Raw genomic sequence first — 22,571 nt, 5'->3', positions numbered from 1 at the left:
GGTTTAACAGTAACTCTGCTCTATTATGAGGAGAGCCTCTCATTCAGTTTTATTCTACTAAAAATAATGAAAACATTAATTGTAAATCTATGGAAGCCTGTTGAATAGTTCAACAAAGTGAGGAGTGTATTCTGTCCAGCTATGTGAGCCTGACGGCAGTGGAGGAGTCAAGACCCAGCCCGAAGCATTCCTGCAAGTCCTGTTGAAGGGCTGCAGAATGGATCTTCTCTCTCACAACTCCATCTGGACCAACGTGCAGATGGGCATTAGCCAGGCCTCTGTCAAACCAGACGGAGACTGTTGTTGTGGTCTCTCTGAACCCACTCAGGTAATGATAACAGGCTCTCTGTGTGATATTGTAATCCGAGTCTTCTCTCCTTTAAAATATACTACTAAAATTCATACTATTTTTAGTGTATATTAACTCTTTATCAAGTCCAGGACAGCTCACATCAGGCTGGTTTATTACCTTACAGTTGAATCTACACTGGGTACAGCACAAAACTAATGTGTCACGTACATCTGGAGAATCCTATAGATGCCAGGAGTGGCACACCACCAACCACAAATGTTGAGATATTGGGGTGTAATGGTATTCCATAGGTCTAGTCTACCGCAGAGGATGTCTGTTGAATTTGGTGGGGTTCCATAAGTGTTAAAGGCAGTTGCTAGTCTAGGCATAAGGGCATGCTACTCTTGCCTGCTATGACTGGAGAGATTGATACAGAGCTTGGCATGCTCTTTGTAAGGATTAAAGCTTTTTTATGTTTAGTACAGTAGTTGATAATGTTATACACATGTTGTATCAAACAACTATTATAAAGTTTAGTTATAGTTGATTTAGCCAATCGACTTAGAAAAAGTATAGACTGAATTGAAAAATACAAGAATGCTGGTGCCTTGTTAAATCTACTCAGTTGCCAGTATGAGAGGAAAAAAGACTGTAATCATCTTTTGTTATACATTCCTGCAGTTCCTGTTTAATGTTCCAGTTGGTGTACCTGTCGAGTGGTTCAATGCAAGAGGAGTTTCTATCTGGTTCACTTTTTGACACAGTTCCTTCCCAATTGGAAGATCGTATTGGACACTCATGGAAATACCATCTTGAAGCAGTTTCAGGTAAATAAAAATAGAGCGATCAATACTTAGTTTTTAAAATTCGTAAACATATATTTCGCATATTTCACTATTTTATTTGTTTTTAGAGACAATAATGTTGGAGAGGACTCCAGCACTTGCTGTGGACTACTTGTCTTGTGTCCAAGACAAAATGGATGAAGAAGATTCTGATGATGAAGATAATGAAAGGTTAAAATTTCTATTAGTTCTTAGTTTTCCCCCATATGTAGTACAGTATAGGAAAAAGTATTGTGATGTATAAAAAAGTTGTTTTTTTGAGTATTGCACATCTGCATGTGTACAAGGTCTGTTCAAAAAATTATCGTAACTTTTGTTTTTTGTTTTTTTTTCCAAAAATGATTGATTTATTCATCAATCTCAATTATTGTGTCCCCTTCAAAGTAATCCATATTAGATATTATATATTTGTGCCAATGATTCTTCCAATCCTCGAAGCACTTCAAAAAGTCGTTTTTATTGTGATCTTGTTCCTTCTATGCCGTCTTTAGTCCGTCAGTTGCAGTGTAACGTCATCCTTTATGGGCCTTTTCAGTTTAAGGAACAAGAAAAAGTTACAGCGGACCAGATCTTGGGAATACAGTGGCTGCGGTATCATTAGTGTGTTTGTTTTGACCAAAAAATAGCGCACAAGTAACAATGTGTGAGCAGCAGTATTATCATGGTGCAATAACCAATTTTTGTTCTTCCATAAATCTGTGCATTTCTGGTTGATTGCTCCACACAAACTGCGCATAACTTTCAGATAATATTCTTTACTGACAGTTCTACCCTTTGGCAAGAATTTTTTTCTTTACTTCATCAATGTTTTTGTCTGTTCTTGATGTGCTCAGGCATCTGGCGCGCTGTTCGACGTTTCCATCTTCTCGGCACTCTGAGAACGTTATGTAACACTGATAAACATTGCTTCAGTACAAGGTAGCTTCTTCATAAGCCACAGTCAACATTCGGATTGGGTCTGCGCATTTAATTTAGTGTTTAACACAAAATTTGATACAGATTCTTTGATCCATTTTTTAGAATAGGCACAAATCGTAGATGAACCACTACACGTGCAAGCAAATCACCTGTCAACATTTAACTGAACATTCAAAATAACCAAGATTGTTGGCATACGCCAGACATATGTACAACATAACGCTACACCCGTGGAAACAGATCTTGTATATTAGAATCAGCTGTGGTCAAAGGAATAGACCAATTTGGCATACTGGTTTAGTTGTTCAATATTCAGATATCTTTTTGCATTTTGAAATCTAATCTCAGTTTTTGTTTTTTAATAAAAAACATGTTTAGGTAAAAATACTAAAATTGTTTTAAAAAAAGGTGATAACTACTAATACTTACAGCTTATTAACCAATTGGCCTACTAGTTTATATAGCCTCTGAACTGCACAGTAAATCCAATAAATTAGTATTAGCTGTTAAAAAATGCCTATCGGAGTGGGCATTCTCATTGACTGATCCTTTATCACTAAATTCTAAATCACAGTCACATTCAAACTCTTCCTTGACATCATTAAAACCCTCAAATGCAGTGTTGCTTGTCTATAAAATAAAATTATTCCATTTCCCTTATTCTATAGAACACAGAAACGAAATTAAGATTGATTATCTTGTGAGAAAACGGCGAACTACTTGGTGATGAGATGGTCTCATCAAAGTATTTCATAGTGTATAATGCTAACAGCGAGATGGTCTTGTCAAGTTAGGCCAATGGGTTGATTAATGCTTAACAGAATATGGTATAAACTATAGTCCTGTGAATATCATTCAAAACTTATGAACGTTAAAATTTTAATTCTGGGTAAAATTCAGTGGAAACTGTGGTAAAGTAACATGAATGATCTGATTTTTAAGAAAATGCCTATTATGTAAGGATAATTAATTTAACAATATTAAAATAATTATCAAGCTCTTTTTATTTTTGAAATTGTCAAAATCTAATAAATCATTATTTTTTGTTTAGAAGTAGAAGTTATGCTTTTGGTTGGAAATTCATTATTTTTAAATATGCTCTTATTATTATAAAAAATATATTCTCCATTTATAGATAATTAAATTGTAAAAATGTTATATAGTACATCTAGTTATAAAAATCACCTAAAATATTTAATTTTGACTTTGCAGAAAAGTATAATTTAAACCATGGACTCCAGACAATTTCCCATAGTTAGTGTTTCTAGACTCTCCAATAATGGAAAATTGAGAAAATGCGATGTCTAGCTAGGTAGTTTATTCCACGTATTTAATTAATTTTTTTGAATTTATAACAATAAACTTGTTGATGTTGGTTTAAAAAGTTCTGTTGATTGTTCCAGATTGCCAGCCAAAGAAAAAGTGGTAATAAGGTATGTTGCTGGGCCTGTAGTGATAAGGGTCTGCTCAGGACTTATCCACAGGATACAGATGATGATGAAAGCGTGTTCTAGCTACGATTACGTCCCATACAGTTCTAACATTATTTCGCCTGTTGTTCAAGGTAGGGCTCAAAAGTCGTCAACATTATATTTAAGTTTGTATTATATTAGCAGGATATAAATTAAATTTATAAGACATACATGTATCAATTATTATGTTTGTCAAACAGATAACCAAGTTCTTGATCTGGTTCACCGGCTGTCAGAGAAAAGTATAGAAATGAATGAAGATCTGTACAGCCGCTACTTGCCAGTACACACAGCACAGTTTACTGCATTCAACACTGTCGTCGAGCTCTACCCAGCTAATCATATGCCCGTTCACTTTTCTAGCCTAGGCAGAGTGAGTCAATGATAATTTATTGAAGAGCACATTTTGGTTATATCAATTTTGTTTGACCTTATAGCTGTTATTTGTAGGTAGTTAAAACTTCCAAGACCCGTTTTGATTAAGATTATTTAATTTGTTTAGTATGAAGAATCTCAAGCATAATATTCAGGTGCACAATAATTTAAAGTAAATGTTATACACATGCTTAAGACATTTGAAGTAGTTTTGTTCTTAACCAATTATATTTTACTATCTTATTTTAATAACATTAATTTAGGTTAATAATTATAATTTTTGGTAGAGTTAATTGTATGCTTATAAAACGTAGAGAATATGATTAAAAATATTAAGGGTAATGGTACTGATTCACTTTACACATTTAGAATATAGGTCTGTTTATTGTTAAATTGATATGTCAAACAAAATTTCAAGGTTTATGTCCAAAACTATTAACTTAAGGTGTAAAGTGCAGTCATATAAGAACCTGGAAAACATTGAAACGTTCTACTACTATTGGAATTAGCACTGAGGGTTAAAGTTGAGCAAATTAGGTCAGGATATTTGACATTTTCGTTATATGTATATATATATATATATATACATATAACGTGTATAATCTGTGGTGTAATGGTAGCACATTCACCCGGCAAGTGAGAGATCCGGGTTCGACTCCCGGCGGAGCAAGTACTTTTTGTGATTCAATGTTTATTGAAATTAAATAAGGCTATTGCCATTTATACAATTTAACGTAAATAAAAGTCGTTTGACAGGTGTTTGGTCTTCCGATCATATGTTAGTTTGCTTATTTAAACGCATATGTGACAGATACGGCGAAATACAAAATAATTGAATCGGAAAAAGTAAGCGCTCTGTGGTGTAATGGTAGCACATTCACCCGGCAAGTGAGAGATCCGGGTTCGACTCCCGGCGGAGCAAGTACTTTTTGTGATTCAATGTTTATTGAAATTATATATATATATATATATATATATATATATATATATATTATTTATTTAATGAATGACATAAATCCTACTATCCTCTATCCATTATCAATAACAAATATCATGTGCTGAATACATTCACCCAGTGTATGAATGCAGTCCATGTAAACTTAGTAAGATGTTTAGAATCTATTCAAATTAGGCAAATATGAGATTTGTCTAGTAAATTTTGCAAAATTTAGTGTACATTGGTTATTTTACTTTCAAAGTACTTTTCATTTGTTGCAATGCACTTATTCCATCATCATTTCCACTGTATAAAGCACTCCAGCAAAAATCCTGTAGTCCTTCTATCAAGTCCTTTTTACTTGTAAACAATCCATTTTAAAATAAAATTATTGTACATGTCACATAGATTAATGGGATATAAAAATTAACAAAAACCTTTCTACTGATAAGATATACAGTTGGAACTGAAATTTCAATTTCTGAATGAGTATAACTATTATCTTTATTAAGGTTTTTTTCATAAAGTTATATTGTCAAAATTACTCCATATCTGTAACCTCCAGATAGTTATAATCTGTTTCCTGTTGTCACAGAAGCTGTCACGGACTCAGCGCAGGATCCTGGGGACTCCCGGATCACCACCTCCCTGTGTCACAGTAGAGTGGAAGTGTGTGTATGCAACTCTCACACGACCCCTTTACCCTGACAAGATACTGCTCATGGCATCAAAGTTCCACCGGGACAAATTGCCACTGGAGATCATCAACACTTCACTTACCAGGCTAGCATTCAAGGTACATTGAGTAATAATTTCTAAATACTGTCATAAAAATAAATACTTTAACATGAAATGTTTATTCTTAGGCTTAAATCTTTTAGTGCTGATGTGTAGAATTAGAAATATAACTTAGATGGCTCAGTGTTTTTGTACTTACTGGGTTCAAGGAAAGTATTTTTATGCTTTATCATAGATCCGAAGTTGTTTTAAAGAATAGTTTGGGTAAATTCTATTAAATTATTTTATGCTCATCATTTGTAACTATAAAATACTAATTTATATTTTAAATTGTTTATGCATCATAAATGTTTTAGAAACATTTCCTAAAATTTGCTTTTAGTTTGAAATAAACATATAAACATTCCATCTTAGTTTTGAATTTACTAAAAAAATTTAAAGATTTGTTACTTTGAAACCCCTAATATTTACATATTCAATGTTCTTATATTTTTGTATGGTTTCAAAACGTTGTAGATAATTTTCTGTACGAAATCATATAAAATGGTTTTTGTGATGTATTCAAATTTATGGATTAATCAAAAATAAGCTGAAATTATAACAAAAATACAATGCATATAGAAATAAGTATAATACTGGTTGTAGAGTTTACAGTTTAACTAAAAAATAAATTGTTGTATGAGTGTGTCAGAAATACCATCAAGTAAAAGGTTTGTTTAGAAATTTCAAAATTAAACACTCATGTAGGTGAGTATCAGTGATGTATGAAAAAATCTAAAGTATTGGAGAATCTTTATTTGTTTTCCAATGGAAATTCTGATAATTGTATCAGTACATTTGATGGTGAATCTCTAGGCTGTTGGTGTGTCAAGCAGTGTGAGGCTACCGTTTCTCCAGGCCATGAAGGTGGTGGAGATGTCAAGTGTATCTAGTGAGCAAACATGGCATGCTCTCCTCACACCCTTAGAGGACAGTGTGAGCTCGGACATCACTGTGAACATTGGCAAGTAAAAGTCCACAATGTACTGTTGTAGGCTAGTAGAGTGAGTGTTCAGTGTTAACTCTTTTAGTACCAGTGGTGAAAAAAATCCATGTTGAAAAATGCTGATTTATTTTTTGTGTGACTATGCGAAAAATGCCAGAGGGTTTTGGACAAAAACGCAGGGTTTTAGAAAAAAATTTACTTGAATTTTATTTTAAATTTCTTAGATAAATGAACTATAAAAAACTATGTCACATTCAGATTTTTATATAATTTTTAAATAAAAAAACTTACTTCAGACAGCATCATTTCCACAGAAACAAAATAAAAATCCAGTTTGAGGACAAAACGCAAGGTTTTAGTAAAAAATGTACCTAAAATTTATTTTTGATTTATTTTAAAGGTAAATGAATGATATATAAGAAATATATAAAATTCAGGTTTGTATATAATTTAAAAATAAAAAACACTTCAGACAGCAACATTTCCACCTAAATAAAATAAAAATACAGTTTGAGGTGAAATGACTATTATAAAAAAATTTATTTTGAAATGTCAATACTTTCATAATAAAGAGCATTTAAAAGCAATCTAAAATCATGTTTAATAACCTAATATTTAACAACAAACTAAATTTTAAAAGAGTTAAAATTAAATTGTTAGTTAAATTAAAGTGTAGTTAAATTGCTAGAGATTATTTTTACTGAAACAAATTTTGGAAAGAAATTAACTTAAGTTTTTTTTTTTTAACAATAACAAGCTCCTTTTTAATTCTTTTGAAAAATAAGTGAATTGTGCATAACAAAATAAGTAACAATCAGTAACAACACCTTTGACATAAAAAAACCTTGAAGCACAACTTTGATTTTCAGTAGGCTTTTCATTGATTTTTTCTAGGTTAATCTTTTGCTTTCCACTCCTTGCTTTACGATTTTAGTTCAATGTCATACTCGCAAAACCACGATTCGTCACTAGTGAGAAATCAAGCATCATTTACAGCTGAATTTTTCCAGTCGGTAACACATTCAACTCTTTTCAACTCTTGATCTGGGATCAACAGCTTGGGCAGATTTTGTCACACATTTATTTTTAACAAAAATGTTCAGTTAAAATAGTGTGCACTGTTGATTTTTTTTAGATTCATTTCATCAAGTATTATTCGGACAGATTTTCGACGATCAGTAAGGTCAAGTGACTGCACATGATCAATGTTGTCTTCAATACAGGTGGTTGAAGGTTGTTCTGGCATTGCATCATCCCTGACGTCTTGTTTATCATCTTTAAAATGCTTAATCCACTTGAAAATGAATGTTTTGTTCAGAGCATTATTACCGTAAACAGCTGTCAACATTTCAATAACTTCTTGATAACTTTTACTGAACTTCATCAAAAACTTAATATTCATTGCTCTGTGATTTCATCAAATTCCATTTTTGACAAACTGTAGTAACCAGGACAATATAAACTAACATAACTAACACAATATGCACAGTTCGATGATCCGTCAAGCATTGATGGCTCATTGGGCCACAGGCAACTAGCGCCGCCAGTGGGCAGAACTATAGTCGGCGTCATGGTCGCTAGCTTGCACAAGTTATTAGGCAAACCTCATACAGTGATTTAATGGAAATGCATCTTGTGATGTTTAGTAGCTGATTGGAATACAGAGAGCTTGCAAGCCCTGAGGATAAAATGTGAATTCAGTATTACACGCCTGTAGCTAAAGAAATGTTAATAGTAAAAAAAAGATTGAGTTGGTTGAGAATAGTGTGCAAAAAAGTCAAAACTGATATGGAGAAGGTTATAGAGAGTGCTTTTAGGAGTATTCAACTGTGTAAATAAGTCCCATCTTTGTACCAATATTCTTTAATTGATTGGATAGGGTAAAATAGTAACAGTTCTTGTCTTACACTGTATGCTATGTATGCTTTATTGTTGAATTAATAATGCAATATTAAAAAAAAAATGTTCACAACTGGTCCAGAATCTTGTATTTTCCATTACAAAAATGTACCAGCTCATTTTTCTGTAAATTCATGGCCACAGTATTGATCGCAGCAGAGTTCTAACTGGATTCACATTTCCTATACTCCACAGAGTTTGCTACCTTGTATTAATGTAATAATTTGACCCCACTTCTCCAATATAGCAATTTAGTCGATCAGTAAGAGATTTTGTCCAAAAGTTATTGAAATTGTAGAAGCCTATTTCGTGAGCTTTAATAAATGTCATTGCTTCATACAGGGTGTCCAGCAGCCTTGAAAATCGGGAAGAGCGGGAATTATGCTTGAATTTTACCTGCCTTGAAAAGGGCGGGAATTATGCTTGAATTTGTAGAAAATCGGGAGTTTTGATTTTTTTTATACCGCTGCCGTTTCTAATGCAAGACGCCCACTATGACCGTCCCGGCCTTTTTGTCAAAATACACGCAATCAAATGGACACCAGCCCACTGCGGGCGGCCCGGCCTTTTTGTGAAGTCGAAATACACGCAATTTTTACAGATTACACCCACGCCTCAGCCTACAGGGTATTACAATAATGTCTCTAAACTTAGTGTCTCACATTTAAACTAAAGGTTAACGACAAAGAAGCGATATCTGCTTGTAAAATATGACGTTGATACAAATTTAGGCAACTGTATATAGTAGTAAAGGTGATGATAACTCCATATGTCAGACTGCTACTTCCAACAATTTGACTGATGATATACAAATCATCCATCTCAATGCTCAAAGTGTTAATAAACAAAGTTGACATCATTAATGTATTTTTAAACCAACATCAACCTGATTTCTTTTGCATATCTGAAAACTTGGCAAAATGAACTCAATAGTCATTGTGTTTATTTTAATGGCTATTCTCAATCATCTGCAAACTACTCGGAAGTCCCATATACATGGTGGTGTTGCGATATTTTCTAAGAATTTTTACGACACAAAAACACTACAAAAATAAATGAGCTCTCATCTGAAATGGACATTGAGTGTACAGGAATCTCCATTTCGAAAATTAAAAATGAATTTAATAGTAATTTACAGGCCACCTAATGGAAATTTTTTGATGTCTTCTTAACCATTCTAAATGATATTTTTTCTTTCGCTCATAAGGGACATCGTACCACACCACAATATGTGGGGACTTCAATATAAATTTTTTAGATAAGACTTGTAACAAAAGACAAAACTTAGTTGACTTACTAGATTTAAACTATTATAACACTGTTTATAAAGGAAACCCACTAGAATAACTTCTCATAGTGCTACACTAATTGACAATTATAATTACCGACTTGCCAGTACAAAATATTATTAAGTCACATGTTATAAGGACAGTTTTTTCTGACCATGATGCTCAAGTTATACATTTTTGTTTAACTCCAGTAAAAAATTAGTACCCGAAACCGCAACAATAAGTAAGCGATATTTTTCTGACAACAACTGGAAATATTTTGAAACACTTTTAAACTCAGAAACTTGGAATGATGTATATTAACTGTAGTTTAACGAACGAAAAAATTTGAAATGTTTACTAATACATTTAATTATTTCTATAACTTAGCCTTTCCAGTGGTTAGTAAAAAGGTTAATCTTAGGAAAAAACTAGCTTGAACTGGATAACTAGAGAAGTAAGAGAGGCTAATCTTAATCTTAACTATCTTAAGTCACTTCCTAGGAATTTAGTACCTGAGAATGTTGTTTGAGGATGCTAGGAGTAAGTATAATGGTCTTGTAAAGAATTACAAAAGCTAAGTTTTACGATGAACAAATTATGACCTCAGACAAACAAGTCTAAAAGCTATGTGGAATGTTGTTAATGACACAGTACCTATGAGATGTAAAGCAAAAAATAAATTTAAATATGAACTTTTTGTAAATGGATCGAAAATAATTGATGGCAGCTTGTTAGCGAGCACTTTTAATAGTTATTTTTCAGTAGTAAGCCGCGGGACATGGTGACCAGCATTCCACACCCATCCGAGCCTGCGGTGCTTTGTACCCCCAGCCCGGTTGGCAGGCATGTTCATCAGTGAGGTGTCAGTCTCTGAGGTGTGGGATGTTGTGAGGCGGCTGAGGAGCACGCGTTCAACTGGGATGGATGGTATCCGTGTTGGTATTATAAAAAGGTGTTTTCCGTTCATTTCTATTGTTTTCACTCATTTGGTAAACTCCAGCTTAACCCATGGCATTTTTTCCATCTGTATATAAAATAAGCAAACTCATACCGATATTTAAATCAGGCTCTAAATATCAGATAGAAAATTACAGACCAATCAGTATCCTATCGGCATTTTCAAAAATCATTGAAAACTATTATGTGTAATAAACTTATCCAATTCTTTCAGCAACAAAATATGTTTAGTCCGCACCAACACGGTTTCCTCAAAGGTAAATCTACGTCTTCTGCAATTTTTAATTTCATTAATTCCATTACAACTTCTCTTGACCACAAGCTGTACTCGATAGGCATCTTCTGCGATCTCAGCAGGGCGTTTGACTGTGTCAGGCATGACGTTCTGCTGAGTAAACTTGAGGCATATGGCATTCGAGGTGTTGCGCTTCAATTATTTGCACTCCTATTTAAAAGACAGAAAACAAGTCGTAGAAATATCCACAAATACAGGTATTCACCATTCAAATGAGGGAGTCATTAAGTGCGGCGTACCACAGGGCTCTATTTTGGGACCAATACTGTTTGTCATCTACATAAATGATCTTCCCAAAAAACATCAACCATAGTAAGATTATCATGTACGCCGACGACTGCACTTTACAAACATCAGAGTCTACTGCGTCAGCAGCAGTTGATGCTGCCAACAATAGCCTCGCTCAAGCTTCTGAATGGTTTTTCAAAAAATGGGCTTGTTCTCAATCCAATCAAGACAGGCTTTATACGTTTCACAATACTTAAAGCACCCAATAGTCACATATTCCCAGGCAGTGGACTCACCTACAACAACAACTCATTGCAACATTTTTTTCTGTCACAAAATTTCTTGGGTTGCATTTGGACGCCCATCTCAACTGGGAATCTCATGTAGATGCCATCTGCAAAAGGCTCCGCCCAGTCTGCTATGCTCTCGGCCGCCTTGCTCAGGTATGCAGCATCCGAGTCCTTCTCGCTGTATATTTCTCCTATGTTGAATCTATTTTTAAGGTATGGAATTATTTTTTGGGGTATGTCAAGTAACAAAAATTTTCAAAGAGTTTTCAAAATTCAAAAATGGTGTATAAGAGCAATGTTGAAAATGACCAGAAGGGAGTCTTGTCAGTTGGTGTTTAGAGAATTAAACATAATGACGTTGGCTGGTCTGGTGGGGTATGAGTGCTGCATGTTTGTTAGAAATAATCCCACTCTGTTTACTGCTGGCACGGCTTGCACTACTCGTATTCAACGAGGGGCGCAGCAGCGACTGACAGTGCGGCAACATTCGACTGCATTTTTCAAAAAAGGGCCACAGTACATATGTACTGTAGTATATAACAGGCTGCCATCAAACATAAAAAAAGAAACAGGTGCTTATACTTTTAAAAGACTTTTAAGAGAGTACTTTGTAACAAAAGGCTTTTATAAGAAGGACTTTATACAAGACATGTAAACTGTATTTTCCTTGTTATATATTTATTCTTACTTTGATGTGTTCAATTGTATTGCAATTTGAACGAATAAAACATTATTATTATTATTATTATTATTATTATTAATCAAATGGACACGCGCCAACTGCGGGGCGCCCGGCCCGACCTTTTTTGTGAAGTTGAAATACACGCAATCGAATGGACACCCGCCCAACTGCGGGCGGCCCGGCCCGGCCTTTTTGTGAAGTCGGAATACACGCAATCAAATGGACACCCGCCCACTGCGGCCGGCCCGGCACAGCCCGGGAAAGACGGCCCACACGGCACCCGAAGAGCCAACCGAGGCTGGATAGGCCGGGCCAGTCGCAGTGGGCGGTGCTAGGCTGGAGTGAACCCGGCCCGGCCTTTTTGTGAAGTCGAAATACACGCAATCAAATGGACACCCACCAACTGCAACCGGCCCGGCACAGCCCGGAAAGACTCGGCCCACACGGCACCCGAAGAGCAAAACCGAGGCTGGATAGGCCGAGCCGGCCGCAGTGGGCGGTGCTAGGCTGGAGGTGAAACCCGGCCCGGCCTTTTTGTGAAGTCGAAATACACGCAATGAAATGGACATCCGCACACTGCGGGCGGCCCGGCCCGACCTTTTTGTGAAGTCGAAATACACGCAATCAAATGGACACCCGCCCAACTGCGGGCGGCCCGGCCCGGCCTTTTTGTGAAGTCGAAATACACGCAATCAAATGGACACCGCCCACTGCGGCCGGCCGGCACAGCCCGGAAAGACTCGGCCCAAAACGGCACCCGAAGAGCCAACCGAGGCTGGATAGGCCGGGCCAGTCGCAGTTGGTGGGTGTCCATTTGATTGCGTGTATTTCGACTTCACAAAAAGGCCGGGCCGGCCGCAGTGGGGCGGTGCTAGGCTGGAGTGAACGCGGCCCGGCCTTTTTGTGAAGTCGAAATACACGCAATGAAATGGGACACCCGCACACTGCGGGCGGGGCCCGGCCCGACATTTTTGTGAAGTAGAAATACACGCAATCAAATGGACACCCGCCCACTGCGGCCGGCCCGGCACAGCCCGGAAAGACTCGGCCCACACGGCACCCGAAGAGCCAACCGAGGCTGGATAGGCCGGGCCAGTCGCAGTTGGTGGGTTGTCCATTTGATTGCGTGTATTTCGACTTCACAAAAAGGCCGGGCCGGCCGCAGTGGGCGGTACTAGGTGGAGTGAACGCGGGCCCGGCCTTTTTGTGAAGTCGAAATACACGCAATCAAATGGACACCTGCACACTGCGGGCGGCCCGGCCCGACATTTTTGTGAAGTAGAAATACACGCAATCAAATGGACACCCGCCCAACTGCGGGCGGCCCGGCCCGACCTTTTTGTGAAATCGAAATACACGCAATCAAATGGACAGCCGCCCAACTGCGGGCGGCCCGGCCCGGCCTTTTTGTGAAAGTCGGAATACACGCAATCAAATGGACACCCGCACACTGCGGGCGGCCCGGCCCGGCCTTTTTGTGAAGTTCGAAAATACACGCAATCAAATGGACACCCACCAACTGCGACCGGCCCGGCACAGCCCGGAAAGACTCGGCCCACACGGCACCCGAAGAGCCAACCGAGGCTGCATAGGCCGAGCCGGCCGCAGTGGGTGCGGTGCTAGGCTGGAATGAACCCGGCCCGGCCTTTTTGTGAAGTCGAAATACACGCAATCAAATGGACACCCACCACCTGCGACCGGCCCGGTCCAGCCCAGCCCGGACCGGTCGCAGTGGGCGGGTTTTCATTTGATCGTATGCATTTTGACAGAGTATAAAAGTCCGGGCTGGGCTGGACCGGGCCGGTCGCAGTGGACGCCGTGCTCAACACAAAATGAAGATATTGAAGCAACAGTTTCATTATGTTCACATCGATGTGAAAATTGACAGGATACAAAGGAAATTTGGAAGTAACTCGCTCTCGTTGCAGTCGCCAAAAATGGTGTTGTAGTAGGTTTGACGAGAGATGGCATTTATATATGCTTGATGTTAAAGTAATTTGAAGAGTGGCTAAATAACCTACGCGACTATACATTGTATTTATAATATTCGCATGTTGAAGAGGTTACCAATTCTTTGAAACATAGTGATGAATATTAAATGTTTCAATTTAAGGTAATCGAAAAAAACGTGATCATGTGATCAATTATGGTGTACAATTGGGATGCCTATAGGATTTATTTTAAATTTATTTTGAGGATATATAATTAATACAAACACTTTTTTAGTAATCTAGGTGTTTATTTACCTTTGCTGTACTATTAATGGTTGTTATCATTTAACTTATTGTCAATAGCCTTATTTGTTTAAATTAATTTGTGCAATGAGTAAAGGTGCAATTACATCATTAGTAATTCAATTGTTTAAAAAAGTTTTATAACTTTCACACATGTTTTTCTAAAGAGAGTAACACTTTTTCTGTGACAAATTTATTTTTTAACACAAAATAAATTGTAAAAAGGGTTCAACATTTTAATAACCCATGTTTTGGACTTTTTGAGTTTAATCCTTTTTTACAAAATGAATATTAATATATTTTTATGTATTTTAACAGTTATTTTCTTTTTATGAAACTAAATTCACCTAAAACTAACCTAACCCTCACTGGTTTAGAATAGTATTGGGTTTGATGTTGAAAGTGTAAGTAAAACTTCTTTAACTTAAAAGTAAAACTGTTTCTTTACTATCCTGTGTTTTTGAGGGTTTGTTTTCAGATTTCAAATAAAAAAATCGAAATCATTTACCTATTTGGATATTAAAATGTATTTGTAACAAACTGTTACAATATAAACATTAAATTAGGCTTTGGTACTTTATCATAATTTTGTATAGGCCTATAACGTTTTTTTACTATTTTTTGTAATAGTAACATTACACTGAAATTCATTTTAAACTAAATTAAATGCCACATTAAGCATAGTATTGTTTAAATAATTAAATTTTTAACATATTTTATAGGTACGATTACAGTTCAAAGTTTTTGAACACAAGGAAGTTCAATTATGAGTTATAGGTTCTGAAAAAAACCTCATTTAATGTAAATTTTTCAACAACAATTATAAAATGTTGTTAATAATGTATAAGGACATTAGTAATTTAAACAGAGGCCTTAAAATATTTGAGAAATCTTTATTGTTACATGGAAAGTAAAACACTATTTCGTGACTTGATTTTGGCTTGTAAAATTGTTAGTTACCGATAAAGAGCCAAAAGTAAACCGCGACTATAGCCTTGAATTTTATAATTTTGAGCCTTGAAAACCTTGAAATGTGCTTGAATTTTTAGATTTGGTCATTACTGGACACCCTGTTCATAGGGGTAACAAAATGGAAGTAGCATTGAATTAAGCATGTAGGAAAGAAGCAACTATATTGAAAAATAAATACAGTTTATTTGAAATATTAAGTACTTTTTATTCTTCCATCCCCTTTTTAGACTACCGTTGCACATGGTTGTCTCATCTGCTCTACAGAAGGTGAGAGATTAGTGATGTAATGTGTGTGTTGATCTTACAGAGTCATTAATGATCTGTTTAGATGATATTTTCTGATTTCATATCCTAGATCTGTAAGTTGTTTTCAAATTGAATTTGAAATTTGTTTCAACTGTTATGGTTTATTTTGTTTTACCTAAATATTGCTTGTATCTATTTAAGTGGTATAAATATTACATGTCAATAATATAGGCCATTATTACATTAGGTTAGTACATTTCATCAAAATAAAATGAAATTTATGTATATTTTGTAATATACCATTTTAAAACTAATTTATGAAAACATGTATTGAATGCTTACAGGTAAAGCAATCAAACATTGGTAATAGTTTATATCATGAGTAACATAATGTATGTTTCTGTCCAGAGAATGTAACGATAACTTCTTCCAAGGCCAAACTGGTGCTGCTATACGAGATTTTGGGTTCACTGATTGCAACTAACAATCGACAGAGGTACATGGCGGCTCACAAGACTATCTACAACACCTCTCTCCTTCATGACGCAGCTTCCACCACTGGTAATTAATGTTATACTTTGTACTTTCAGTAATTACTTCAATTTAATTTAATATTTGAATTATTCTTAGTTTTATTTACTGTTTCATGCAATTAAATTAAACTAATTATTTAAACTGGAGTATGTAATTTAAACTAATACATTGAAATTCAATAGTAATTAATCAAGCCACTTCTGTAAATGGACTTAAAATAATTTAGCCAAACCACATCAACTTTAACCAGCTGTATTTTTTATAATTTGTCTCGATTTCGTGAATAATTTTTTTTCAATAGTGTTAACAGCCTTTAAAGTGCAGCATACTTATAATGTCGATACTGTAATCATTGTATGTAGAATGTGAGTGCTATTCCAAAAAAATATGATTTTGTTTATTATTTATTTTTTCAAGAAATATTAAATAAATCAAACTGACAAAAACAATGTTTTAAAATCTCTAAATCCAGCCCAAATTTTCTTCAGTGATTTTAAGGATAAATATTTTATGTAATGTGAATTACAACATTAAATAGTATTGTAAGTTATGTAATTATTTTTAGTCAAATCCAGGAATAATCTGAAAAAATTAATTGAAGATTAAAGTTTTACCTTCAATGAAATGCAGAATTAGTTAATAAACAAAATATTCAAATTTAACCAAAAAATGTCTATTTTGTATATTCCTGTGACTCTACTATACGATGTTGTAATTGCGTAATTGAACAATTTTGTAGGCTTTGGATGCCTGAAGCTCTGAGAGAAGGCACTTGGAAACTCATGTTGATGGTCTTACTCTCCAGGTTGAGGTAGAAGACTTCACAGTTCTTGCTAACATATCATAGAGAACAATATTCTTACTTAACTATAACTGTGACAGATACTATATACCTAAAGCTGAGCGTGGAACAGCTGGCAGCACGACGTGTGCTGACAGGTGTGAGTGAGACAACAAATGTGAGTGTGTCAGCATGTCAGCTGTTCGTGGTACGGCTGCTGGACAGAGGGGATGAGTGTGAGACTATGATAGTAGCAGCTCCTGACACTGACACACCTCTAGACTCTCCACTCCTAGAAGGTAATGTATTGTTTGGAATTTCCTGTCAATTTGGAATAGTTTTACTTTGGAGTTAGTTCCGTAATTCAAAGTGTTAAAATAGTTTGTTATTTATACTGAGGTAGTGGCATACCCAGGACTTGAGTTGGAAGTAAAAATTCAAAATATATTATTAATATATAAGAAATTATTTATATTAATATTATTTATATATATAGAAATATATATATAAATTCATATTTCTAGGAAGCCTGTAGAACAATTTAATATTTGAAAAGTGTGGACTAAAATCTCAAGACATGGGTAATAGGATTTGATTAATCAGAAACTGTATTAAACAAAACAGATTATCTACCATCATATGTCCTCATCATCTACTTAATAAAGTGTTTGTTTCTATATACTTAACTGCCATGTCACAGTATGTAATATGAACTGGAAAAACTTATTCACTTTCTCTAGACGATACACAAATCAAATCAAACACATTTATTCTCCATTGAAATTTACATTATGAATTACACAATGACTTAAGGAATTACTCACTGCATAAACCTGTGTACGTACAGACAGGAGTTCATATACAAAATTATTTTAGCTAACTTATTTTAAGCTTCGCTGAAGTATTGTTTTTTTATAATTAAAAATATATCATTAGATGAAATGATATTATATACAGATAAACTGTAAACTAACTATTAAATATTGGTTAACAACTGCAAAAGAAGTTAACACTATGAGCAAATCAATGTTAACAGTTTTGTTAAAAAATTACAAACAAAAAAATAATAATAATAAACATGTTAATTAGTTGGAATGGATAAACTATAAAGGTGTACAGCTATACAGGTGTAACCTTTATATAAATATAAGGTTTGTATTTATATAAAGATATAAATTGTTTAACCCAAAAAACAAAAGAAAAAAAAACAGAAAAATTATAATAAAAGAAAAAAATTTATTGAGAAATGTTTAAAAAATAAATAAAAAATTTAATATTGATTGTATAGATTGTGTTAGCATCTCTGCAGCAGCAGCACAGATACACAACATCCACTCACGGACCCTCTGTCTGTACATAGCAACGCTGTCATTCACCACTTCAATTATTGCTACAGGCAATCTGTGGTACACCTGATGCGTAATGTAAAATGAACTTAAGCTTTCTAAATTGCAACTTAGTCTAGGTAAATGAATATTAAAATGTTCTCTGGCTCGCATGTGATATTGATGAGGAATATTAGAGAATATGAAATGAAATGAAAATGATGAAATGAAAATATCGAAATGAAATGAAATGAAAATATCTTTATTCCTTCTGCAATATTACACTTCATGCATCTTATAATGGTAGGAATATACTCAACCATCCTACACAGTTTTGATGGCCGGCAATCAAACAATATACACTATTATCAGTTACTACTTTTATGACACTGAGAATTGGCATTCGGCCTCTGTAGTGTTATCACTGTATTTGTTTACAAACTAATGTGGACAATCTTAAACCTTACCTATAATATAAAATTAAGCAACCAAAACATAATTACTGGAACAATTATACACACCTATCAAATTACTGCTACTTTCGTAGTTTATTTATTTTATTTTAACCCATGAAATCTAAATTTTCCCTATACTCCATATACAACCTTTTCAGCACTCGCATATACATTCAGAAATGTTTTATTCAATTATATCTGTTAATTGTTTGGTTTCCTCAGAGTTCATCAGCCATTTTTTTAGGTGAACTTTAAATGTTTTATTAGATTTACACTTCTTTATATCAATTGGTAACATATTAAAACAGTTTGGGCCTAAAAAAACAAACGATTTAAAAAAAAAAAGATTTTTTAACTTTTGGTCTTAAAACTGCTTTGCTTTTTACGTTCCGCGTCATGTACATATGCTTATATAAATGTTCTGTTCTATTGTTTCCGCTTCTTTTGAAAAAAATGTGTAATACTTTATAAATAAATAAATGTTGGAGTGGTAAAATATTCAGCCTTTGATAAAGAGGAAAAGATGATTCTCTCTTGTTTTTATATAAAATTATACACAAAGAATGGTTTTGGGTTGCTCTAAGTTTTCCTATTGAATTTTTAAAAGCTCCTCCCCAGCAGTGAATACCATATTGCAACCTAGAATGTATAAGAGCAAAATACAAAGTCCGTAATAGATCTGCGTTACATTTATTCCTTATATAATAAAATTTCCTAATTTCACGCTTTAAAGAATTTTGTATATATTCAATATGTTTTTCCCATAACAATTTACTATCTAGAAATACTCCTAGATATATAAAATGCTTAACTATCTCAATTTTCTCGCATTTACATATGTTTGTTTGCTTACAATCAAATTCATGAAAAGTTATATCATTAATAAACTTAAAATCTCTTAAATTAAAATTAACTACTTTAGTTTTAGATACATTTACAATCATTTTATTTTGAACACACCACAACTTCAAAATGTTTAAGTCTTGTATTATACATTGCCATATCTCCTCTTCACTTTCATTAACATATAATAGAACCAAATCATCGGCAAACGCATAAATTTGCCCTTTGAATGTTTTTTTCAGCAAATCATTAATATAAATCAAGAATAATGTACTCGAGAGCACAGAGCCCTGGCACACCTTTTTCAACTATTTCTGGATTACTATAACAGTCTTTAAATTTTACAATTTGTTCTCTGTTTGAAAGGTATGTATTAAACCAGCTGAGCGCCACTCCTCTTATTCCTGCATGTTCTAATTTAGAAAGTAAAATAGTTTGGTCCACCAGGTCAAATGCCTTTTTATAATCGATAAATAATGCAGATGCCTTTTTGCCAAAATTGATGTTATTATATAAACATTCAACGAAAACTGAAAGTGCATCTTCCGTTGATTTTCCCTTCGTGAACCCAAACTGATTTTCGCTAAAAAAGTGTTTACTGTTTAGGAAGCTAAGAAGCCGTTTTTTCATAATTTTCTCTATTATTTTAAAAGTTATCGGTAGAAGACTAATAGGTCTCAAGTTGTCTAATTTTATTGAATTAGGTTTCTTCAGTAAAGGAACCACAATACTCTTTTTAAAATAAGTTGGAAAATGGCCTGACTTAAAACTTAAATTAAAAATATGCTCAAGTGCCTGTGCAATACTATGACTGATTTGCTTTAGTATATCAACAGAAATGTTATCCACACCTCGTGATTTTTTGTTTTTAAAATGTTTAATTATATCCAGGATTTCTTCCTGGTCAGTTCTATAGATAAAAGAAGATTCAAGAGTTGAGGTTGTATCGCTGCTGTCCCAAGCGCCGGCACTGGGAAGGTTAGCTGTCAGCTGATTAGCCGTACTGGCGAAATATTTGTTTACTTCTATACTGATAAGAGTTGGATTATCAATTACAATGTTCTCTCTAGTTCTATTTGACTCAACTCGCCTTTACTCCTATTTCCTGTAATTTGATTTATAATTTTCCATTGCTCTTTACTATTACCACTGTATTTATTTAACAAGTTAGTATAATACGAATTCTTAGTTAAATCTATTTTTTGTTTTAATCTTTCAAGGTAATTTTCATAATATATCTTAAGATTAATATCATAAGGCCTATTCAATGTGGCTTTATATAAAGTATTCCTTTACTTAACTGGATCTAAAATGTGTTTGTTTATCCACAGACTTTTCACTTTGGCTCTAGCTAAATTATTCGGTACTTCCATTACATACGTGTTATTTTCTATACATGTCTTTAAAATCACATAAAAACTTTCAACACTTAAATCAACATTAATACTATTATATACATCCGCCCAGTTACTCCTAAGTATATCATTACATATGTTGTTATAATTAACAAAAGTTTTATTTATTAGTACATCCCTATTTACGTGTGACGTATTTTTACCATATTCGAAACTTAGAGCTAATAAAAAATGATCTGATATTCCTAACTGAAAAATAGCTATATCAAATATATTTACAGATTTGTGTCTAATAAATATGTGATCAAGACATGACTGCGAGTTATGTCCTATTCTCGTAATTTGTTTTATCATGGGTACAAAACAGTTGTTGCTCATAATAGATATGTATTTTTGCACGTCTGGCTTATCTGATAATATATTTATATTAAAATCTCCTATTACTACCGAGTTTGCTTTTAAGAGTTTTAATTTATCTTCTAATTCAACTAAAAAATCTTTTTGTGTGTATTCGTGCAGTCGATAAATAGCGGCTATTGAAAATGGAATGTTACTTATTTTAACGTCCACAATGACACAGTCAGCAGTGGTCATATTGCAGTCAATAAACTTAGCACTTAACTTATTATCTATGTAAACGATCACACCTCCTGCCGCACACTCGTCATTACATTTACTATACATTTTATAGCCTGGTAGGTGATAAAAAGGAGTCTCTTCACTCTTTATCCAAACTTCGGTAAATATAATACTGTTAATTTCTTTTTTAATTTTGCCTCTAACATATTAAATTTATTCCTAATACTTCTTACATTCCAATGAATTAAGCTAAAGCTTTTTTTATCATTAGGTGCAAAAAATGGGCATTCAAAATCGTGATATATTGGCCATGTTTTACCTGGTTCAAAAGCTGGTAACATAAACTAACGTAAAAATATATTTTGAAATAATTCAATAATCGGCTTATTACATGTCACGCAACATTGATCACTCATTTATTTACATTGAAACAATATGTATACTCGTTCACACCCTTTAAACGATTTTGGCCAAATCGTCTTCATCAACAATTCTGATGCAACTATTACCATTAGCCTTTCTTACCAAAATTTTCCCTTCTTTACACCATGTGTACTTATAGTTTACATTTTTCCTTTGCTTTTTACAGCAACATTTTATTTTCTGGGGTTAAATGCTCATTTATGTATAGGTTAGTACTAGGAAATATATTGTTTACATGTTTTGCGGTAAGTCCATTGTTGTTCTTCCTCGCTGCCCTGTATTTCTCCAACCACGTAGTCTTCAGCACCCTTGAATGGAACTGCACCACAATCTGCGGGGGCCGCTCCTTCCTGAAGGATGGGACGCGGTGAACCGCCGCGATGTCTCCACGCTTCACCTCCACGTCGATTGCCTTGCCCACGTCCTCTACTACTGACTGGATATTTTCTCCTGGAGTCTGTGGGATCCCAGATATTTCAATGTTCGATTTTCTGGAATATTGTTCCATATTTCTCATTCTTATTTGGAGGTCCTTTACTTGTTTTGTCAGAATACCATTCGTTTCCTGAAGTTTCTCATTTTCTTTTTTTATTTCCACGTATATGAAGTGGCGTATATGAAATATTTCATGACTGTTGCC

General features: G+C 34.3%; 1 protein-coding gene across 2 annotated transcripts in view; it reads left to right on the top strand.

Moving 5' to 3' along the window:
• The window catches only part of LOC124354569 (vacuolar protein sorting-associated protein 13B), a 143,586-nt gene that overhangs the window by 22,733 nt on the left and 98,282 nt on the right, over positions 1 to 22,571 (top strand). For both annotated transcript variants that reach the window (XM_046805123.1, XM_046805124.1), the window contains exons 9-17: positions 140 to 328; positions 993 to 1,119; positions 1,206 to 1,308; positions 3,459 to 3,619; positions 3,728 to 3,900; positions 5,435 to 5,635; positions 6,433 to 6,580; positions 16,045 to 16,197; positions 17,053 to 17,250. In XM_046805123.1, coding sequence (XP_046661079.1) covers positions 140 to 328; positions 993 to 1,119; positions 1,206 to 1,308; positions 3,459 to 3,619; positions 3,728 to 3,900; positions 5,435 to 5,635; positions 6,433 to 6,580; positions 16,045 to 16,197; positions 17,053 to 17,250 — 1,453 coding nt within the window. The remainder of the gene's footprint in view (positions 1 to 139; positions 329 to 992; positions 1,120 to 1,205; positions 1,309 to 3,458; positions 3,620 to 3,727; positions 3,901 to 5,434; positions 5,636 to 6,432; positions 6,581 to 16,044; positions 16,198 to 17,052; positions 17,251 to 22,571) is intronic.

This window comes from Homalodisca vitripennis, chromosome 2, assembly GCF_021130785.1.
Source record: "Homalodisca vitripennis isolate AUS2020 chromosome 2, UT_GWSS_2.1, whole genome shotgun sequence".
NCBI classification, from domain to species: domain Eukaryota; kingdom Metazoa; phylum Arthropoda; class Insecta; order Hemiptera; family Cicadellidae; genus Homalodisca; species Homalodisca vitripennis.
The sequence above is the reverse complement of the archived record's forward strand: the minus strand, read 5'-3'. Positions and strand labels throughout refer to the sequence as shown.